The 19,774-nt window shown below is 42.1% G+C and overlaps 1 protein-coding gene across 3 annotated transcripts in view; it reads left to right on the top strand.

The window, feature by feature from the left end:
• The window catches only part of greb1l (GREB1 like retinoic acid receptor coactivator), a 24,276-nt gene extending 9,777 nt beyond the window's left edge, over positions 1-14,499 (top strand). For 2 of the 3 annotated variants that reach the window (XM_047819138.1, XM_047819139.1), the window contains exons 8-34: positions 92-220; positions 316-456; positions 1,064-1,189; positions 1,377-1,517; positions 1,688-1,873; positions 2,021-2,335; positions 2,426-2,554; positions 2,959-3,075; positions 3,201-3,398; positions 6,024-6,204; positions 6,404-6,593; positions 6,779-6,915; positions 7,484-7,817; positions 7,955-8,070; positions 8,165-8,430; positions 8,637-9,181; positions 9,312-9,414; positions 9,564-9,722; positions 9,880-10,022; positions 10,184-10,345; positions 10,551-10,749; positions 10,988-11,150; positions 11,674-11,886; positions 12,050-12,191; positions 12,836-13,036; positions 13,194-13,332; positions 13,658-14,499. In XM_047819138.1, coding sequence (XP_047675094.1) covers positions 92-220; positions 316-456; positions 1,064-1,189; positions 1,377-1,517; positions 1,688-1,873; positions 2,021-2,335; positions 2,426-2,554; positions 2,959-3,075; positions 3,201-3,398; positions 6,024-6,204; positions 6,404-6,593; positions 6,779-6,915; positions 7,484-7,817; positions 7,955-8,070; positions 8,165-8,430; positions 8,637-9,181; positions 9,312-9,414; positions 9,564-9,722; positions 9,880-10,022; positions 10,184-10,345; positions 10,551-10,749; positions 10,988-11,150; positions 11,674-11,886; positions 12,050-12,191; positions 12,836-13,036; positions 13,194-13,332; positions 13,658-13,821 — 5,039 coding nt within the window. In that variant the 3' untranslated portion in view covers positions 13,822-14,499. The remainder of the gene's footprint in view (positions 1-91; positions 221-315; positions 457-1,063; positions 1,190-1,376; positions 1,518-1,687; positions 1,874-2,020; positions 2,336-2,425; positions 2,555-2,958; positions 3,076-3,200; positions 3,399-6,023; positions 6,205-6,403; positions 6,594-6,778; positions 6,916-7,483; positions 7,818-7,954; positions 8,071-8,164; positions 8,431-8,636; positions 9,182-9,311; positions 9,415-9,563; positions 9,723-9,879; positions 10,023-10,183; positions 10,346-10,550; positions 10,750-10,987; positions 11,151-11,673; positions 11,887-12,049; positions 12,192-12,835; positions 13,037-13,193; positions 13,333-13,657) is intronic. The other variant, XM_047819140.1, reaches the window with a different exon arrangement.
• The last annotated feature ends 5,275 nt before the right edge of the window (positions 14,500-19,774 follow it).

A 19,774-nucleotide genomic window follows, 5' to 3' on the forward strand; every position in this document is an offset into this window, starting at 1 on the left:
TCGATTGCTCAGATGTATAAAAAAGAGATAAAATGTAAGTCGCTCTGTATAAGGGTGTCTGCTAAATGTTGTAAATGTAAATATGTTACAGATTCACCCCCAGCACGAGGACAGTCCAGTTCGTCTCCGGGGATTTTGGGGACTCCAGAAGTCATGCAGGAATGCAGCTTCCTGAAACCTCCAAGCACCATGTCACACACCCCTAAATCTTTACCTATAGGTAATACACATACACTATAGTAGTGAAAATACTGGTTCATTACGAGGTTCATTAACAATGCATTAGGTATTGAAAATCAGTGTGTGTGTGTTCAGTACCCACTGCTCTGCGTGTTAATGGCCTGACAAACGGTTTGAGCTCAGAAAGCCGGCCCACTCTGCTAAGCCCCAGCTACACAAACCCACTGGCCACGCCTACACAAGGCTATCGGCCAATCAAACAAGGGGACAGTCCAGGTGAGACCCGCCAGCTAATCACAGCACCGAACACAAATCACATCACAGAATGCTAATTGATCATGTGTTCAAAATTTAAATCTGCACCAATATATTGGGAGCTTTGTAAATAAAATAAACGTAAATATATAAAGAAGATGATGTATATACTTTAATAATATAGTAACGTTAAAGGAAAAGAAGTTAAATATATATTGTCTATTCATATTATTTGTAAATAAATGTTTTTTTTTCTATCCTCGAGCTAGGATATTGTATTAAAATAGTATAATAATACATACTTTATTCTATACTTAGTATATAGAATATTTATTTACTTTATTTAACTTTGACCCATGTCAGGTACTTTTAAAAGATATTAAAAGATTAATATATTTATAAAACCAAAACATACAGAGGCAAATTAAATGGTTTTTAATCCTGATAATACCTCATCATTTTGAAAAAAAAAAAATGAAATAAAATAATAATTTAAATAGAATTTCTCATTTTGAAGTAAATGTGTCTTTAACTGTGTAAACAGGCTTCTATACATTTAATACCTACACATACAATCAACTTACATTAGCTCTACCAACTGACATTCATGCTGAACCCCTTTTCCCAGCATCCTCTGCCATGGCATCAGGGCCTCCAAAAAAGCGGCACCGTAGTTGGCACCCTCCTCCAGTGATGCCAGTCCCTGCCACTGCCATCCCGGTCCCAGCGATTCGACCGATTCCCTGTGGTACAGGTGAGTTAACAGATACGAGATCATCACCTTTTTATTTTTTTTATTATTATTATTATTATTATTATTATTATTATTATTATTATTATTATTATTATTATTATTATTATTAATTCAGTTATGGTCACTAGCATCGCTTTTGTTGTCAAGCTGCAAGTCATGACATATTTGTGTTCTTCTCCATTCCCAGGTTCGCTGCTGTCACTGGCTAATCAGGCGTCTCTGTCAGCACCAGGGGTCATACAGCCTCAGCCAATCACAACAGGAGAAACCCTGATCGTCCCTGATAACCTGCTGAACACCTGTGGGGTTCGACCCATTATCCTCATCGGTGAGACCCGATACACCCTTTTTCCAAATACACACACACACATACACACACACACACACACACACACACACACACACACACACACACACACACACACACACACACACAAACACATAAATATTCAACATGTGTGTGATGACCCTCACGTTGTACTCCTCCTCACTCTGCAGGTCAAGGCGCTCTGCCATACTTCTTCGGGAATGTGTGTGATGTAGTGGTGAGCCCACTGCTGGCCAGCTGCTATAACTACAGCCAGCTGAGTGAGAAGAGCCTTTTGACACTGGGAGTGTCGCTGAGCCAAATCCCCACCTCTGAGACTCTCATCCTGCTCACACTGCAGTACCTCGCACGCCTCGGTAAAACACAAACATAAACATAATAAAAGTAATACTATTGAGTTCTGGTTCCTCATTGGTCAGAATTTTTTCAAAAACAACAGCATTAACAGTAGCAAAGATTTCTTAAAGAAAGAAGATGGTTTCTATATCATGATTGTATGGCAGGTTCGGAGCAGATCCCCATGCGTGAGGAGTTTGAGCAGATCGTGCTGAAGGCCTCAGTTTGTGGTGCTGCCGTCCCCCCAATCACCGCCGTGCAGCTGCCATGGCTAGCAAGAGTCGAGGCAAGTGTATCGGGTGGAAGCGTTCAGGTGCTGCTTGCTCAGAGCTCTCTGGGTGAGGGAATTGCCGAGACACTGCGCTCGCTCAGTGATAACACACACCTACAACAGCAACAAGCGCAACGACTGCCCAACTACGTCCTGATAATCCACACTTCGGCCTCTGCCGGGGCCTCAGAGTTCTGCATCGTGGTGCTCGGTGAGACTCAGGCAGCTTCTCAGCACAACTTATCATACACTTTGGTGTGTAAGTCTCACGCTCATAAACTCATGTGTTTGTGTTTGTCAGGTAAATACCAGTCAAGGGCGCTGGCCGAGGGAATGCTGAGCACTAACGAGTTTTTAAAGGAGATCAGCTATGAGCTCATCACGGGGAAAGTTTCTGTCCTGGCTTCACACTTCAACAAGACATCTCTTGGTCAGTGAAACTTTTAAATCCATATTAAGATGAAACATCGCCTCTGAGGACTTATGTACTGTAAACAGCTCATAAAAGAAATTACCTTAGAAAATTTACCTGAAATAAACTACATAGACTCTCACCTGAGGAAATTTACTTACTAACTCAAAAGATAATTCACTCAACAGAGGAAAATGGCCTGATATTGGTTTATATTGTAAAAACATCTCCTTTGATTAGTTTAGCGATTAAACTCATAGCTAAATCAGTTCACAATTTAAACAATATGCTAGGTCAGGTTTCAACTTTGTGAATCAACATTAATGTCGATTTAGGAAACATTGAGTTGAAACAGAATGTGTTATGCTAATGTAACGCTAGCCATTATGTCATAATGAGTTTGTTTTTGTATGTGTTTGTAGGTGATAATCTGGAGAAGGAGTTGGTGCGGTATCAGCGGAGGAGAAAGCAGCAGGCCGAGCTCAGTGACCCTGTTCACTCTGAGGATGAAGTAAACACGAAAGTTGACACCTGCACAGGTTAGACGACCTCTCCTTCTTCTTTCTTTACCTTTCTGACTATCTATGTATATAAAACAGATTTAATTAAACGCTTTTGAATGTATCAGTTGCATGCTAACATTAGCTTATATTTCTCGATGTAGAGACCGTGAGCGAGGCGTTTCAGATTTACCCTCCACAGCTGACCGTGGCTCGGAGTCTCCTCTCTCTGGTGTGCGGCATTGCAGACTCAAACAGCCAGAACCTCGATCTCGGAAGATTCTGCAAAGTCGACTTCCTGGTGCTGGTGCCACCGTCAAACGTCCTGCTTCATCAGACAGCCAGACGCATCCGCCAGTCAGGTGAGGCTCAAGATCATCAGGAACAGGATCAGGAAAAGTGAGAAAAGTGAACTTTAATAAGAAAGAGACATTGAATAAGTTGAGAAAAGCTTTATCAGTGACCCAGAGAAGAATTAGCTGAGGACAGCCCTTTACATAACAGACCAAAGAGACTTACCTCTGAGGTCTTACCTGAGAAAAATATCCTGCTGTACATAACTGAGAAAAGCTACTCAGGACCATTACTTGATCAATTGAGAATATTTACCTCAGAAAATGTAGCAAACTAAAACTATATAAGAGAAAGAACAGAAAACATAACCGAGAGAATTTCCACAAAAAATATTTAAAAAGAAAATTTTCTGAAAACTTGTCTAAGAAAGGTTTCCTGAGAGAATTAGCATGAGAGCTTTAGCATGTTGGAAATTTGCAGAGAACCTGAGAGAGCTTACTTGAGGAAGGTTATCTTAAGTGACAAGCAAACTAACCTGAGAGGAATTTACCTTGAAACATAACTGCCTAACAGGTATTACATAAGATAACTTACCTTAAAAAGCATATATCTTCTAAGCAGATGAGAGACATTACCTGTTTACCTGAGAAACCTTAACTAAAGTTAATTTACCAGAGAAATGTAACCAAAGGGAACTTATGAGAAATGTTTCCTCAGACAGAACTTAGTAGAGATATATTACCTGAGAAGTTACCAGAGAAAAAGTACCTGAGAGAACTTAACTGTGAGACATTACCCCTAAAGACTGTAAATTGTGGGTTTTTTTTATTTACTTTCATTTTTTTTTTTCAAAAAGAACAAATGTATAAAAAACTGAACTCCCTGTCCTCCAAACGCCAGATGTAGACATACGGATACTATACATGATCAGAAGTCTGTAAAGAGATGATAATAATAATAATAATAATAATAATAATAATAATAATAATAATAATAATAATAATAATAATAATAATAATAATAATAAACATGAATAAATAATATGGGTATAAATAATATTCCCCACCACTATACAATACCATAATTCCTGCTTTTATTTCCTCAACAAAAGTGACAAAATGTGGCCAGATATTCTAAAATGTCCCAGCAGAACTTCTGACTGTATATCTAATGTTCTCCATATTAAGATGGTACATGACCTCTCTTATCCAGTGACTGAATATGGGTGAAGTAGGATCTTTCCCTCTAATCAGTGTTAGTCTTCTAGCCAGAAGAGAACAGAAGGCCAGCATCTTAATTTTTCTTTTATTAAGAGTCACACCAAACAATGCAATAAATAGGGATGGCTCTGAAAAAAAGCCCAGAGAAGATCTAAAAAACATTGGTCCAGAACATGTGAAGTCTTGGGTATGTCCAGAACATATGCAGCAGAGTCGCAGGAGTCTGAACTTAGTCCAATGTAAACAGTGTACAATTTTAAATTGAATTACTGTACAGCATGTCTAAGGCAAATGGATGATAAAACAATTCCCTGAATTATTTTCTACCAGATGTCCTCTGAAATTGGTTTGTCTAAATCTGTCTCCCAATTATTTTTGAGTATATCTAAAGATGTTGAATCATACTTGCTGTATACTTCATAGATCCTGATAATAGCCTGCTTTTGGACTGATTTACATTCAAGAATTGAATCTTATAAATAAGTTGGAGGGCAAGTTGGGAAGTAATTAGAATTCAATACTACTAAGTTCTGAAGATGAATATACCTATACAAATGTGATATGAGGATGTCAACTATCTGTTCATCAATATAAAGATCAGACAGTGAGACCAAACCCTTTCTATCCCAAAACCTCGCCTTCAATGATGGAACAAATTGAACGGTCGTCTAAACTGACTCCATATTTGAAATGAATGTATGACAACTGGATTAGAAGTCAAGCTAGAGACTGGCTGTGTGAATGGGATTTTAGAGCACAGTAAATCTACTAGAGAGGTGAATCCAAACAAAGCCCTTTCCAGGATTGTCCAGATAGGGGCAGTGATGTCATTCTTTAACCAGAACAGCAGGTAAGATGTTGGCTTACCAATAAAAATACATGAAATTAGGAAGTGCCATTCCTCCTTTTATACAAGGTCTCCGACTACTATGACCCAGACTTCTATGCAAAATGTCCACAAGCGTCTCGTTTTTCGAAACCAAACAGAGAATCTTGATCCGTTTGTCTCAGCTACCCCCAGTATCCTGATATTGCACCTTCTCATCTGTCCCTCCATGTCTTCACATTTTTCTCTTAGCATGGTCATCTCTGCTTTTTTAAATCAGTTACCACAGACTGTAAAGTTGTCACCTCGTCTGGCCAGGTTGATAACCCGCCTTCCGCCTTCCGGCTCCTTTAACAGAGACTTCAGTTGATCTATCTCAGATTAAATAGCCGCCATATTATTTATTATTTCCTTGTTAACTGCTTTAAATTCTTGAGGACACTGACCTGAAAAAAGTTACCTAAAAGATTTTTAGGATGAAAGTTTACCTCAGAGAACGTTCTCAAATGAATTTAGAGAACTTACCCAAGTCATGCTCACCCTGAGAGAAGGACACTTGTTTTAAAGAGGTTTAATGTTGATTGTGAAATTTCCTAACATGAATGTATGTGTGTGTGTGTTTCTGTGTGTGTGTGTGTGTGTTTCAGGAGTGCTGGTGGATCTGGGGATGGAAGACGCCTCTACAGCCCAACAAAAAGCAGATAAATATGTAGTGCGTCTGGACAACGAGGTTCACACCAAAATGGAGGTGTTCATGAAGAAAGTTAAACAGAACCCTTACACACTATTCGTCCTCATCCACGATAACTCACACGTCGACGTAACCAGGTACCACAATCTAGACATGAATATGATCATATCATATATTCTATATTTACTATATTCATTTGGAAATTGGTACTTATTAATGAATACATTAAAAAAAGTAATAAAATATTTAAAGTCATTTTGATATTATTGACAAAGCCATGCTAGTTTGACTACAGTTATCATATTGACCAAGTGTGTCCTTTCTTCCTGTTCCCAGTGCGATGTCTGGCTCTGTCTCTCATGGTGATCTTCAAGGATTGGCTGATCGTGTGGTGAACTCACAGGAGGTTTTAGACGCTGAGAATCTGTTGCTTCTTCAGGTCACGTCCTTTCCTTTCACCCTGCAGTCGTGTCACTCACGCATCAGCATCCACAATGAAGTGCACTGGCCCGCCAACCATGGCCTGGTCAGTAATACTGTATAGTTACAATAATACATATATAATACATATTAAATCTGGATATTAAATCTAAAAATGGTCTGTTAATCAACACCTGATGACCAGTGCAGACCAATCATGTGCTGTGGAAATGAATAATTCCTGCTGCTGTTGTAAGGTGTATAACCTTTGTGTGTGTATGTGTGTATTAGCAGGGGGCGCTCTCCCCGAAGGACTTGGTGTATTTTGGGCTGAAGAATTACCAGCACTCAGTGCAGTGGGGTGTGTCCAGTCCCATTCTGCGCTGTGACGATGCCTTTGAGAGGATGGTCAATGTTCTCCTCCAACGGTCAGAACCCAAACGTACACACTTCGTTTACTGTAAAACACTGTGGTAATATCGAAACAATCAAGCTAGCATGTTTTATGGAATGACATGGAATATTTCGTTGGAATAACACGTGTCATGATGCTATATAGCAACAAACAAGCTAGAATGATTCATACATATGAATTAGCCTAATATTCTATACATACATTAAGTATTTTATCTGGATGTCAGCTAGAAATAAACCAGTTAGCTTCCTGTTGTTCTTTGGGTCACCACAGCCAATCCTTATAGGATTCCTTTAACATTTTCAGTCTAGTGAATAATCTATAAAGGTTTCTTTATGGTTTCAGACAGGGATAGATGGAATAGGAAATCAGAATATAACCTTCATGATCCTGAAGCTTGTGGCCAGAAAAGTGTACTGATAGATAATACATAGGATTCTCTCCATGGCTCAGAAACATGCTATGCTAGGTACTGTATCCTATAGAATTTAGTAAGATAGTCGCTATGAAATGAAGCGATATACTACTGGAATAGAAAAAAGGAAAGATAATGCTTTATCGTCTGTTTTTCCCGTTTTCAGTCACCCTCTTCTGCACAGTATGGTGATCAGGAGCTACCTGCTGATCCAGCAGTACACTGAGGCCATGATGGCGCTGACGGCGTGTCCAGCACTGAGGGATCACGTCACACCTCAGACGCTGGCCATGGTGGAGGGTGTAATGAGCAGCACTGGGAGAGGCGGAAGGGGGCACATGCTGCTGGTACGTGTGCCGTCACTTCAGTTGGCGCGACTGGCACGGGAGCGACTGGAAGAGGCGCAGCACAAACTGGGGCTGGAGCGGAGGTTCGCCGTGGTGCTGGGAGGACCGACATATGAGATCAGCCTCGCATCACACTTCTGCACACAGCTCAGGGTCTGTAGCACACTCTCACTCTCAATATTAACTTGCTTGTAAATGCTTTGGATCGATAAGATCACACAATTTAGTTTTTTGATTAAATGATGAAACAGACGTGTGTAGCTGTATATAAAAGTCAGTACTAAATACAGGCATGGAGACGGTGCGGAACTGAAGACTGGGCTCCTGTCACCTATGAGGACCTGGAAGATTTACCCTGCATCCTCATTCTCACTGGGAAAGACCCTCTGGGGGAAACATTCCCCAGGTACACACACACACAAACACGTACACATACATACAGTGATGCACACACACTGCTTGTGGAGCTGTAAGCTGTAAGTGTGTCTGCATTTCCACAGGTCTCTGAAGTATTGCGACCTGCGACTGATTGACTCCAGCTTTCTGACCCGGACAGCACTAGAGCAGGAAGTAGGTGTGGCTTGCTCCTATGTCACACGTGGCATCATTCCTGACACCATGAGTACAGCAGACAAAGGGGTGGAACTGAAGGAGGAAGAGGAGGACGAGCTAGAGAGTAGCAGGGGAGGAATGATAGAGTCTGATGAACTGCCGCTGGAGCCGGACAGACCCCCGAGCAATGGCAGTGCAACAACCCGAGCCTCCGGTCAGACCCTGAGAGCCAGATCACTAACAAATAACAAACAAATAAACGTATTAATGTAATTGTTTCAGACAAATCCGCCTTCTGGGGTCTGAATACTGATGTGTGTTACTTGAGTATCGATCCTCACTGCACCTGGTAAATAACAGTAGCTAGCATGATCATAACATTAATGGCTAAATCTCTCTCTCTCTCTCTCTCTCCTGCAGGCTCAGTTGCAGAAAATGGTGTAAGCTCCTCTCTTGTTCCTGACTCCTCCCATAAATCCTGCTCTGTGTCCTCCTCCCAATCGGAAGTAGCTAATAGCAGCTCCTTCAACTCCTCTCCAAGTCATGTCAAGCAGGAGTGTGACTCCCAGTGTCCTGGGTCTTCTTCCTCCTCCTCATCCTCCTCTTCCTTATCCTCTTCTTCCTCTACCTCTCCCGGTTCTCATCGTCCAAGCCAGTCCACTCAGACATTCTCTGCGGCGAGTAAATCAACGCTGTGCGTGTTTGCGCGCACAGTGGTTCTGTCCCGTGCTTCGTATCGGCTCCTGGCCCCTGACTCGGCAGATCAGCCCAGCTCGGCTTGGCTCCTCCCACATGGAGAGGTAGAGTGGATCGGTGCACTCCGGCCCCCCATCCCACAGCAGGGTGACGCTACCGAGCAATCGTTATATTACCGCCAGTGGACGAAGGCACAACCTCAACACGCCGATTACAGCACTGCAGGCGCCGCCCACCCAAGGAGGCTCCTACTAAGCGGACCACCGCAGGTGAGACCCACCCACCATACATAAGTTACACACTGATAAACCACCAGCTGCCCCAGTGAGGGTTTAGAGACCCAACAAGGGATCTAATTCTAATCTATTTACATCATATTTGTCCTTATATGTGTTTTAGGTGGGAAAAACGGGTGCATATCTGCAGTTTTTGCGGATTCTGTTTCGGATGTTGATTCGTCTGTTGGAGGTGGATGTTTATGATGAGGAAGAGCTGATGGAAGGTGAAAGGGACTTTTCTATACTGTTGTGTATGTGGGGGTGCAGTGAAGACAATATCTCAGGCTATAAAGCTTCATCAGCCGTGTTACTGTATATATTTCATTGATATTAAAATGAACAGATTTAAATCTGAATTACATTTTTTTTTCAGACTATGTTACCGAAGACGCCAAGGCTCCCGTTTCCGGCAGCCCACCCTGGCCTGACCTGGAGAAGATGCAGAAGATGACCTTCGACCTTAACCCTCGTGACCCCAAGTTTAAGCAGTGTAGCTCGGTGTATTCTGGCAGGAATCAGCTCAGATTAAATGGTGGGACTAAAGCTACAGTGTTCTTCACCTTACTTCTCATTACTGCTTGTGACATCATCGATCAGTAGTCATGTGACCTGCTAGTCTGATGAACATTATGCATTACCTGTGACGTTGTGGTTGTGGTCATGTGATCGTGTGTGTTTGTGTTGTGCAGGACTGAAGCAAGAAAAGTATAATGAGAGCAATGAGAGGAAAAGGAAGACGGTCTCTATCAGGCTCAGCATGTTCGCAGCCCATAATGCATTTCACCACTGTGAGCAGTGCCATCATTATAGCGAGCCTGGGCCTGCCCGTCCGGTGAGTGTCTCTCTCTCTCTCTCTCTCTCTCTCTCTGACACACACACACACACACACACACACACACACACACACACACACACACACACACACACACACACACACACACACACACACAGGACAATACAGTAATGTAAAATTGTGTATGTGTCCATCCTCAGCTGTCTGACTGCACCTTCCATGCCTTCTCATTCTGCTCGTCCATGCTTGGTGAGGAGGTGCAGCTTCACTTCATCATCCCGAAGAACAAAGAGCACCACTTTTTCTTCGGCCAGCAGGGACACCAGCTCGAGAGCATGAGACTTCCTCTCCTCTCTGTCCAGGTGACTTCAGAGCTCCATATCAAACCACTGATCATGTCTACTCAGGTTCCATGACCTCCATTTGTCTCTCAATTTGTCTGGTGTTACTGTTATTGTTTATGTCATCTAGTTATTCTAGATGTTCACCACATTCTCTCTCTCTCTCTCTCTCTCTCTCTCTCTCTCTCTCTCTCTCTCTCTCTCTCTCAATCTCTCTCTGTCTCAGGACGGTGTAAAGAGTACTATCTTCACCCCTACGACAGGCCGGCAAGATCTGGGTCTGCTAAATCTCCACCACGCCCTGGAGGGAGCACCGCACCTCCACATCCTGGTGGTGAAGCAGCATGAGATGGCCATCTATAGGAAGTTCTGGCCCAACCACGTCCTGCTGGTGCTACCCTCCATTTTCAACAACTCTGGAGTTGGTGAGGAACCAAAAGAAGGCAGAAACCTGCACTCAGCCATCAACTTTAACATTTTTGTTGCTGGTGAAATAATTTTTTGACAATAGTGACCTCTAGTGGCTGGTCCTTCTTACTACATCAAGCAAAGCAAAGTTTAGGAAATGTTTATTTGATTATATATTTAGTCAGAGATTTTAGCATTTGAATTTTGCATGTGTGTGTGTGTGTGTGTGTGTGTGTGTGTGTGTGTGTGTATCAGGAGCAGCTCGCTTCATGATTAAAGAGCTTTCATATCACAACCTGGAGCTGGAGAGGAACAGGCAGGAGGAGCAGGGTGTACAGAGGCAGGACATCTGGCCTTTCATCCTCATCATGGACGACTCATGTGTGCTGTGGAACACTCACGTCCAGAACAGAGATGGGTACGATCAAGCAGAGGGATGGAGAGAAGAATGGAGAAAAGGATGGAAGAGGGAAAGAAATAAACAATATAACAAACAAAATAGAAGTGTATTCTTCCCATGTGACCAACCCGGAAATACAAAAATCACAATACAAAATAAAAGACAAACATTTTCAGCACTTACGTTCACCATGAGACAGTTGTATACATGTGTGGATGGATAGATGGAGGAAAAGAGGGATGAAGGGAGAGATGAGATTAAGAAAAATGGAAGCCGAATACAATTTTTTTTTCTTTTTACTTTTACTCTCTTGGAAGATATAAGAAAGGGAAGGTTAAAGGAATAAAGGGAAAAGTGAGGGTAGACGAAAAACAGGCAGGATGAAGACACAGATAGAGGAATGGAGAAAGAGAAGGATGGAGAAGTTCCTTCAGTTAACTTCTGTTGGTTGGATGGATAAAATAAAGGATGTGAAATGAATGGAGGGATAAACAGCTCTCTCTCTCTCTCTCTCTCTCTCTCTCTTGCTCTCTCTCTGTAGCTCAGTGGAGGTGTGTAATGTATCTCTGAAGAGTGTGTTGCTGCACATGGAGGCGACTCCGTCAATCTCTCACTACGCCATGTGTGGCCTGAGGAATTGGAGCAGTAAAACCTCCATCTCATCATTCAGTGCTGCGTTCAGCCGCTGTCATCTTCATGACTTTATCCTGCTCAATGTGGACCTCACGCAAAACGTCCAGTATGACCTCAACCGGTGAGGACACGCGCACACACACACACACACACACACACACACACACACACACACACACATAAACTAGGCTATGCCACTAGAATGCACTGATGTGCTGTATTAGAAATCACTATAGTGATGTGTGTGTGCGTGTGTGTGTGTGTGTCTGTGTGTGTGTGTACAGTTACACATGTGAGGAGGTGGACTTTAACCTGAGGGTGAACAGCAGCGGCCTCTTGCTGTGTCGCTTCAATCGTTTCAGCATCATGAAGAAACACATCCCGAGTGGCGGCCACAAACACACACTCATCAAACCCAAACTCACGGTGAGACACACACACACACACAGACACACACACACACGGCAGAAGAAAACACCTAGCACCTTCTGAAATTCATTCATTCATTCATCTTCTACTGCTTATCCGAACTTCTCGGGTCACGGGGAGCCTGTGCCTATCTCAGGCGTCATCGGGCATCGAGGCAGGATACACCCTGGACGGAGTGCCAACCCATCACAGGACACACACACACTCTCATTCACTCACACACTCACACACTACGGACAATTTTCCAGAGATGCCAATCAACCTACCATGCATGTCTTTGGACCGGGGGAGGAAACCGGAGTACCCGGAGGAAACCCCCGAGGCACGGGGAGAACATGCAAAATTTAAGGTCATAAACATGAGAACTGATTATACTGTACAGTAATCGACTTACAACACTTGTGAGGTAAATGTCGCCTGACATTTCTCTATAGATTTCAGTCTGTATAAACAGGCTTTAGCAGCTATGCTATCTGGACCAATTATTAGCCTCTGTTATTAGCTAGCTTTTACTTTTAGGCTTCTCACTATTCCAACCACTTAGTAATGATCTGTTTAATTTGTAATGTGTGTGTTTGTGTGTGTGTGTGTGTGTGTGTGTGTGTGTGTGTGTGTGTGTGTGTGTGTGTGTGTGTGTGTAGACAATGGAGTCTCCTTCACCGGTGTCCAGCTCCCAGTTTGTGTGTGCACCAGACAGTGTGTGTCCGATGTTGGATGTACCAGCTCAGCTCCTGCTCGAGAGATTCCTGCAGCACTGCAGCACACACCTGTTCCCTCATGCGCTACATAACTACACACACCCCGTACTCGCCATCGACACCTACCTCGACCTTGGACCTCAGGTCTCACACACACATAAACAGACACACACACACACACACACACACACACACACACACACACACACACACACACACACACACACACACTACTGTGTAACACTGATCTCTGATAATGTAATGTTTTATTGTGTGTGTGTTTGTGTGTGTGTGTGTGTAGTTGGCAGTGTGTTACATGAGCTCCAGGCCTCACTCGGTGAACCTGGACCACAGCGGTGTCGTGTTCAGCGGGCTGCTCCTCTACCTGTGCGACTCCTTCGTGGTTTCCGGCTTCCTGAAGAAATTCCGCTTCCTGAAAGGTGAAGCTCCGCCCCCTTTTTTTTTTGAAAACTCCAATATTCCAGATTTGTTTGTATTTGTTGGTTTATATTAATGCGTTCGTTCTGATAGACAACGGTTTCTATTGCAGCAGCTCATTCTCCAATGTAAAGCTGTAATTTAAATCCTCTGACATCATCTTCATCACAGTGGAGTTCATGCTTTTTATCGTGGTTTCTGTGGTAAAATAACGTTAGCTTTTTATTGCTGCTATAACGTAACAAAAACAAGGACGGATTTTTGTTGATATTCCATATTAATGTTACTATAATACTGTTGTGTGTGTGTTTGTTTATGTGTCTGTAGGTGCGACTCTGTGTGTGGTCTCCCAGGACCGCAGCTCTTTGCGTCAGACGATCGTAAGACTGGAGCTGGAAGACGAGTGGCAGTTTCGTCTGCGAGACGAGTTCCAGACGGCCAACTGCAGCGAGGACCGTCCGCTTTACTTCCTCACAGGACGCCACATTTAACAGGCTGAATAAAACTTTCTGCTCCATCACGAAATGTTGACTCCGAAGCTAACAGACATATACAAACACAAACGCACATTGCTGACGAATGGAGGAGATCCTGATGCTTCGCCTTAACTGTGAAGACTGGCCTCTTATGGTGGTAAAGGACACTCACACGCATGGGGGCGCAACGGAAGATGATTGTAATCTGGGCTCCATTTTGGGATCCCGACTACGTACCTCATGGACGTAGGTTTCATCTCAGGGTTTTTTTTTGTCATGTGGCAAAAAAAAAAAGACTTTGTTACTACTGCTTTCTTTTTCTCTCTTAAGCTTTCTCTCTTTATATATAGAAATCTATATCCTTCATCAAAGCTTTGCTAACTGACCAAGGACACTTAACCCCAAAGATCCAGAAAAAGATACAAAAAAAATAACGTACGACGTCCTGCATGGCCACAGACACAAACATTTCCTGACAGTCGGATACGAATCTTGTTGATTTCACACTTGTTATATTACATATCTTACTAATCCTCAATGCTAGCTATTTGCTAGCTGTCTCTGAGTTACCTTTCTGTGTCCTGATTGAAGTATTTCTCCACTCTGACCTTCTAAAGCACTATTCGGACAGGATTAGTTCTACGTGGGGACGTGGAGTAATGCAATTTTACCTCAGGACGTCTGTAATATTAATTGGCCAATTCGCACGGGACAAGACATCTCAGTAAAACTAGCAGAAGTGGGAGGGGTAACTCGCTTTACGCACCACAGTAACCTCCTTGTCGTCATGTGCGTATGAAGTGCGCATGCGCAAACGGACAACATGGCGCTTCCATGCTTGAAAAACGCGCCACTTTTAAACAGGAAATGACAAAATTTTACCGTATATATTTACAGCGGGTCTTTTCGGACGGGATTAGTATTACCTGAGGTAATTTTTCCGGACCTTTTTACAGAAGGTAAAAGTCGCCGTAATCTTTACTGACATTGTCCGTAATGATTACCGAGATGGCACATTCGGACGGGACTAAAATCACAGAGAAGCTCTTTCAGAAAATTACTTTACCCCCCACGTCCCCATGTAAAACTAATCCAGTCCGAATAGTGCTTTAGATGTGTTTTCTGATATCGGCCAATGACACGATGCCACAATGATCCTCTTAACTGAAACACTTGAACACAATCAGCATGGTTTGTGTTTTGTTTCGTTTTTTGTCGCTAATGCCAAATATCTATTATTTCGTGCCTTGAAGGAATCTGTTATTCCATGTGCGCAGAGGACAGAGGAGGTTATAACATGTTGGTTATAAAGTATGAAGGAAGATCTGGCTAGCTAATCAGATTGAGTAGTTAGCATTACAGATAATACAAATAAAAACTAAACAAATTGTTAGCTTTACCGTTTGTACCATTTGCATTAACGGTTCTTAATCAGATTTATTCAAAGTAACGGATATGAAGAGACTCTGACAGAGCATCGTTCTCGGCTGTGGTGCTACCTAATCGGTAGAGGGTAAAGACGTGACAAGCTATTAGCACGCGATCGTGGAGGTGTAAGTTCCACAGTGGAGCTGAGACGTTTCTCCTGACGCCCCAGCATCGCATGTGTGGTAGCTGTCGTGACGTTGTTAGCGGACCGATGAATAAACCTGGCTTTTGGGGGGTTGGACGTTTAGTGTTTAGATTTTATGGAAAGCTGATATTAATATATTAAAAGTTTGTCACGTGTGGGTGAAAATTCTGCCTTTTCTGGTCCAAGGCACAAAGATCCTACCTAAGAACCTGCTCTCCAGCATTGTTTTTATTTAAGATGAAAGAAACACGTCGTTATTTATTTGTACGAGCTTCTCGGGCCAACAATTAGCACGCCCGCTAATGCGACACGCTAACGCGACACTTCAGTGGATCGTCTGAAGTTTTTGCACACGTCCGTAAAAAAAAAATAATAATAAAAATAAATAAATCTCAAATATTTAGAGCAAAGGATGTGAAGTTGCACTATACATTTGGCTGAGGGCCAAAGAGTTAGAAGTATTTTTGGTAGCAAACTGGTTTCAACCAGTTCTCTTACTTTGAATGAAATGTATTAAGACCAGTGTGGATTTAGATGAAGAAACGATCTTGTATTGCGACCCCTAGAATGTGTTTAGTTTGTATATAAAAAGTGACGCACATAAGTTATGCAATTTGCTTTTCACAATCTTTACGTCTGAAGCTCTATCTGCTGCGTGTACGTGACCCCGAGCTGTTTATGAATGTCTGAATCATCTCTGCGCTCTACCTCAGGATCTCAGGTTGTGGGTTTGATAATGTGACTTATAAACGGAATGATTTTTGATGTTGTTGTCGTTGCTGGAATTTATGAATGTAATAATAAAGTGACATTGATGCTACGGGAGGAGGAGGAGACTGTGCTGTTCTTTAAAAACAAAACAACAACAAAAGGAAGAAGCGACTGAAGGATCTACTGTGAATAAATCAAGAAATAATAAAATTGCAATTATTCGGTAACAATTTAAACAGATGGGTGGCACGGTGGCTTAGTGGTTATGCGTTCCCTCCCCCAGTCCAAAGACATGCATGGTAGGTTGATTGGCATCTCTGGAAAATTGTCCGTAGTGTGTGTGTGTGTGTGTGTGTGTGTGTGTGTGTGTGTGTGTGTGTGTGTGTGTGTGTGTGTGTGTGTGAGAGTGAATGAGAGTATGTGTGTGCCCTGTGATGGGTTGGCACTCTGTTCAGGGTGTATCCTGCCTCGAGAAGTTCGGATAAGCGGTAGAAAGTGAGTGAGTGAGCGAATTTAAACAGATCACATCATGGAAATCCATCAAACCCTAAACATCTCCTGAACTTCGTTGAGGGTTTTTTAAACTAGATTGGAATGTTGCAGGGTCGACATAAACCCGTTCGTTCTCCTGAGCTGTTGTCAGACTTGTTACTATGATGACAAGCACCTTGTTCAACATGAATTTGATTTGATTGCAAAGTTTCTAACATCTGCTCATGGTGTGTTTGATATCATGTTGTCTGGGGGATCATTAAACACCCACGTTTAATGAAATATTCATAAAATCCTATAAATTCCATGACAAATCATGAAGTTATGACCCTTGTGATTTAAAAATCTTTAAATTTTAGATTTAAAAAGCTTTAAAAAGAAACTGAGCAATATGTTGATGATATCTTCATCCGTGGAAGATTTCTCTCTTATCACCTACTACACCAATAAAGAAAGAAGCTTCTGAGGCATCAGGTGATGAGTTCCACCATACCACAGGTCAGTTCGTCCTATACCGCATCCTGGTCCAGGTCTGATGCACACGTGTCTATTGTAGGAGCTTTGGGTGGTGTTCAGGAAACAGCATGGTCTCCTAGACATCTTCTCAAAGTCACTTAGATCCTTAATCCTTAAAACAGTAACTTCTAAGTTCTTCACTTCACCTACAGAGTTCTTATGGCTGATGAGTATAAATTTCAGGATGACATCAGAATGTCCGACATCAGCAGCGCCGGACTCAAAGGTGCTCAATGGTGTGTTTTCAACTAAGCTCCACCCTGCTATTAAATCCTCACATCTTTCTATGACAAAGGTCACATGTTCATTATGATGTAGGATATCTGGGCCTTTGTTTTGTATGTAAAGATTCAACGGTGTGAGTCAGACTTACGTCAGACTCGCACCAGTGATAACGTTTGTGTTTAGTGAACTCTGCACGCTAAAGTGTATTTATAACTTCAACCACAATCCCAATGAGAGCATGATGACCTTTTACCTACTTCTGGGGCATGATGACAAGACGTTCACTTTATCAGTGTGTGTGTGTGTGTGTGTGTGTGTGTGTGTGTGTGTGTGTGTGTGTGTGTGTGTGTGTGTGACCTATGAGCACATGGAGTTCACTTTGTTACTGATACCGAGGCCAAATGATTTCTTCTTGAATAAATGTCTCTGTATTTGTCCCGAAATTGACTGATTAATCGATTAAGTGATATTATATAAACATCGAGAACGCACTGAAGTGATCATTTGTGGTCAATATGTTGAGAAAATCAACATACGTCTGTCTAAAAATTGTCTAACCCTAACCCTAACCATAATATATGACTTTATAATTTCTTATTCGAACATTACACTCCGTAGCTACTTCTGAGCTAGTCCAGTTTTGTCCTTTGGGGATTAATAAATAAAATCAATAAATCACTTTAGCTGTTCGTAATTTAGCCAGAGGGAAAATGAAATAAAACAAAGTGTGTGATCTCACAGGATGGCTGATTTGGCCAATAGAGTGTCAGACAGGGCGTTTTATATTTACACATGGCACTGAAGTTTTTTTTTTATAAAGAAATAGTGTAAAATAGTGTGACGCAAAAACACCTAAGGAAATGAGCAACTGGCTTGTGACTTGGTTTAGAGATGGTCAGATAGGGGAGATATCTGCTGATCTGGCTCATGTTCAGACAGATGACCGGGCAGAGAAACATGATCATTACAGGCTCAGGGATCAGAGTGATGGGTTATGAGTTCATTTATGGTCTGATAAATCTGATCTGGGTCTAGATGATCTTAAACACAAGTGGCCTTGCTTAACCTAGCCTAACCTAGCATGGCATGGCATGTGTTTAGTGTGTTTGGTGTGTTTCAGGATCAGCATCATCTTTAACTTGCGTAAGTCCTCAATGAATTTTGAGGATTTCTGAGCATTCTTTATTTCCATGTTATCATGAACTCTGAGGTTGTGGAATAACATAGATGTAGAAGGATGTGGTAGTCTAGAGGTTTACGGTGCTGGACTATCAATCGAAAGGTTGTGAGTTTGATTCCCAGGTCCACCAGGCTGCCACTGCTTGGCTTCTGAGCTAAGCCCTTAACCCTCAGTTGTATAGAAAATTTAAGTCGCTCTGGATAAGAGCGTCTGCTAAATGCTTTAAATGTAAATTCAATTCAAATTGATTTGTATAGCACTTTTAGCAATTGACATCATCTCGAAGCAGCTTTACAGAATATATAATAACATAGAATAAAAAGTTATTATAAAGAATAATATAAAGATTATTAAATATATTATTAGATATATTTAAATGTGTTTATATTTATCCCCAATGAGCAAGTCTGAGGTGACTCAGGTGACTGTGGGGAGGAAAAACTCCCTTAGATGGTAAAGGAAGGAACCTTGAGAGGAACCAGACTCAAAGGGGAACCTGTGGGTGACACTGGGGGTGTGATTATATATACAGTCTGATAAATGTTGTAGTGATGTAAGAGACCACATGGAGTTGGCATCTCTTCTTTAGTATCGCAGAGTCTAACTGGAGCTGGTAGATCTCAAGATGCCTCAGGATTCTCACAGAGTCAGCCTCATCTCAGTGGAGGTCCAAAATCTTCATCGCATGGAAGACGATCGGAGCTGGTACAATGTCTGGATGTCTTGGGATGGGTAGAGAGAAGCAGTGGAGAGGAATTAACGTAGCTGCTGCTCATAATATTAGCAAGTACTATGATAATGTTTAATGTATAATGTGCATTTGGTCAAGTATAATGATAATGTGCATGTGGTCAGATGTAATAGTGTACAATATTATGGGATGTATTATGTGTACGCCTGACTAAAGAGATGAGTTTTTAATCTACATTTAAACTGGGAAAGTGTGTCTGAGCTCCAAACACTATCAGGAAGACTATTCCAAAGTCTGGGAGCCAAATAAAGCAAAGACTTCTGAACATTGACCTTTTCCCTGATACAGGTGATTTAAAACAAACAGCAAAGGTGAACGAAAACAACAAGGAGAAGAATCAACGTCAATCAAACACGCGATTAAAAAGCCGAGATCTAAATCATAATCATATGTGAGGGGGAAAAAACCCTTTCAGTAACAGTTACAGAACACTGGAGTTACCTGCTTGCTTCAGGTTGGCCACGCCCCCTCATTATTATTAATCACACCTGTTCTACACGTTCGCCTCATTATTGGCTCA

This window comes from Tachysurus fulvidraco, chromosome 1 (assembly GCF_022655615.1).
Source record: "Tachysurus fulvidraco isolate hzauxx_2018 chromosome 1, HZAU_PFXX_2.0, whole genome shotgun sequence".
Classification (NCBI taxonomy): Eukaryota; Metazoa; Chordata; class Actinopteri; order Siluriformes; family Bagridae; genus Tachysurus; species Tachysurus fulvidraco.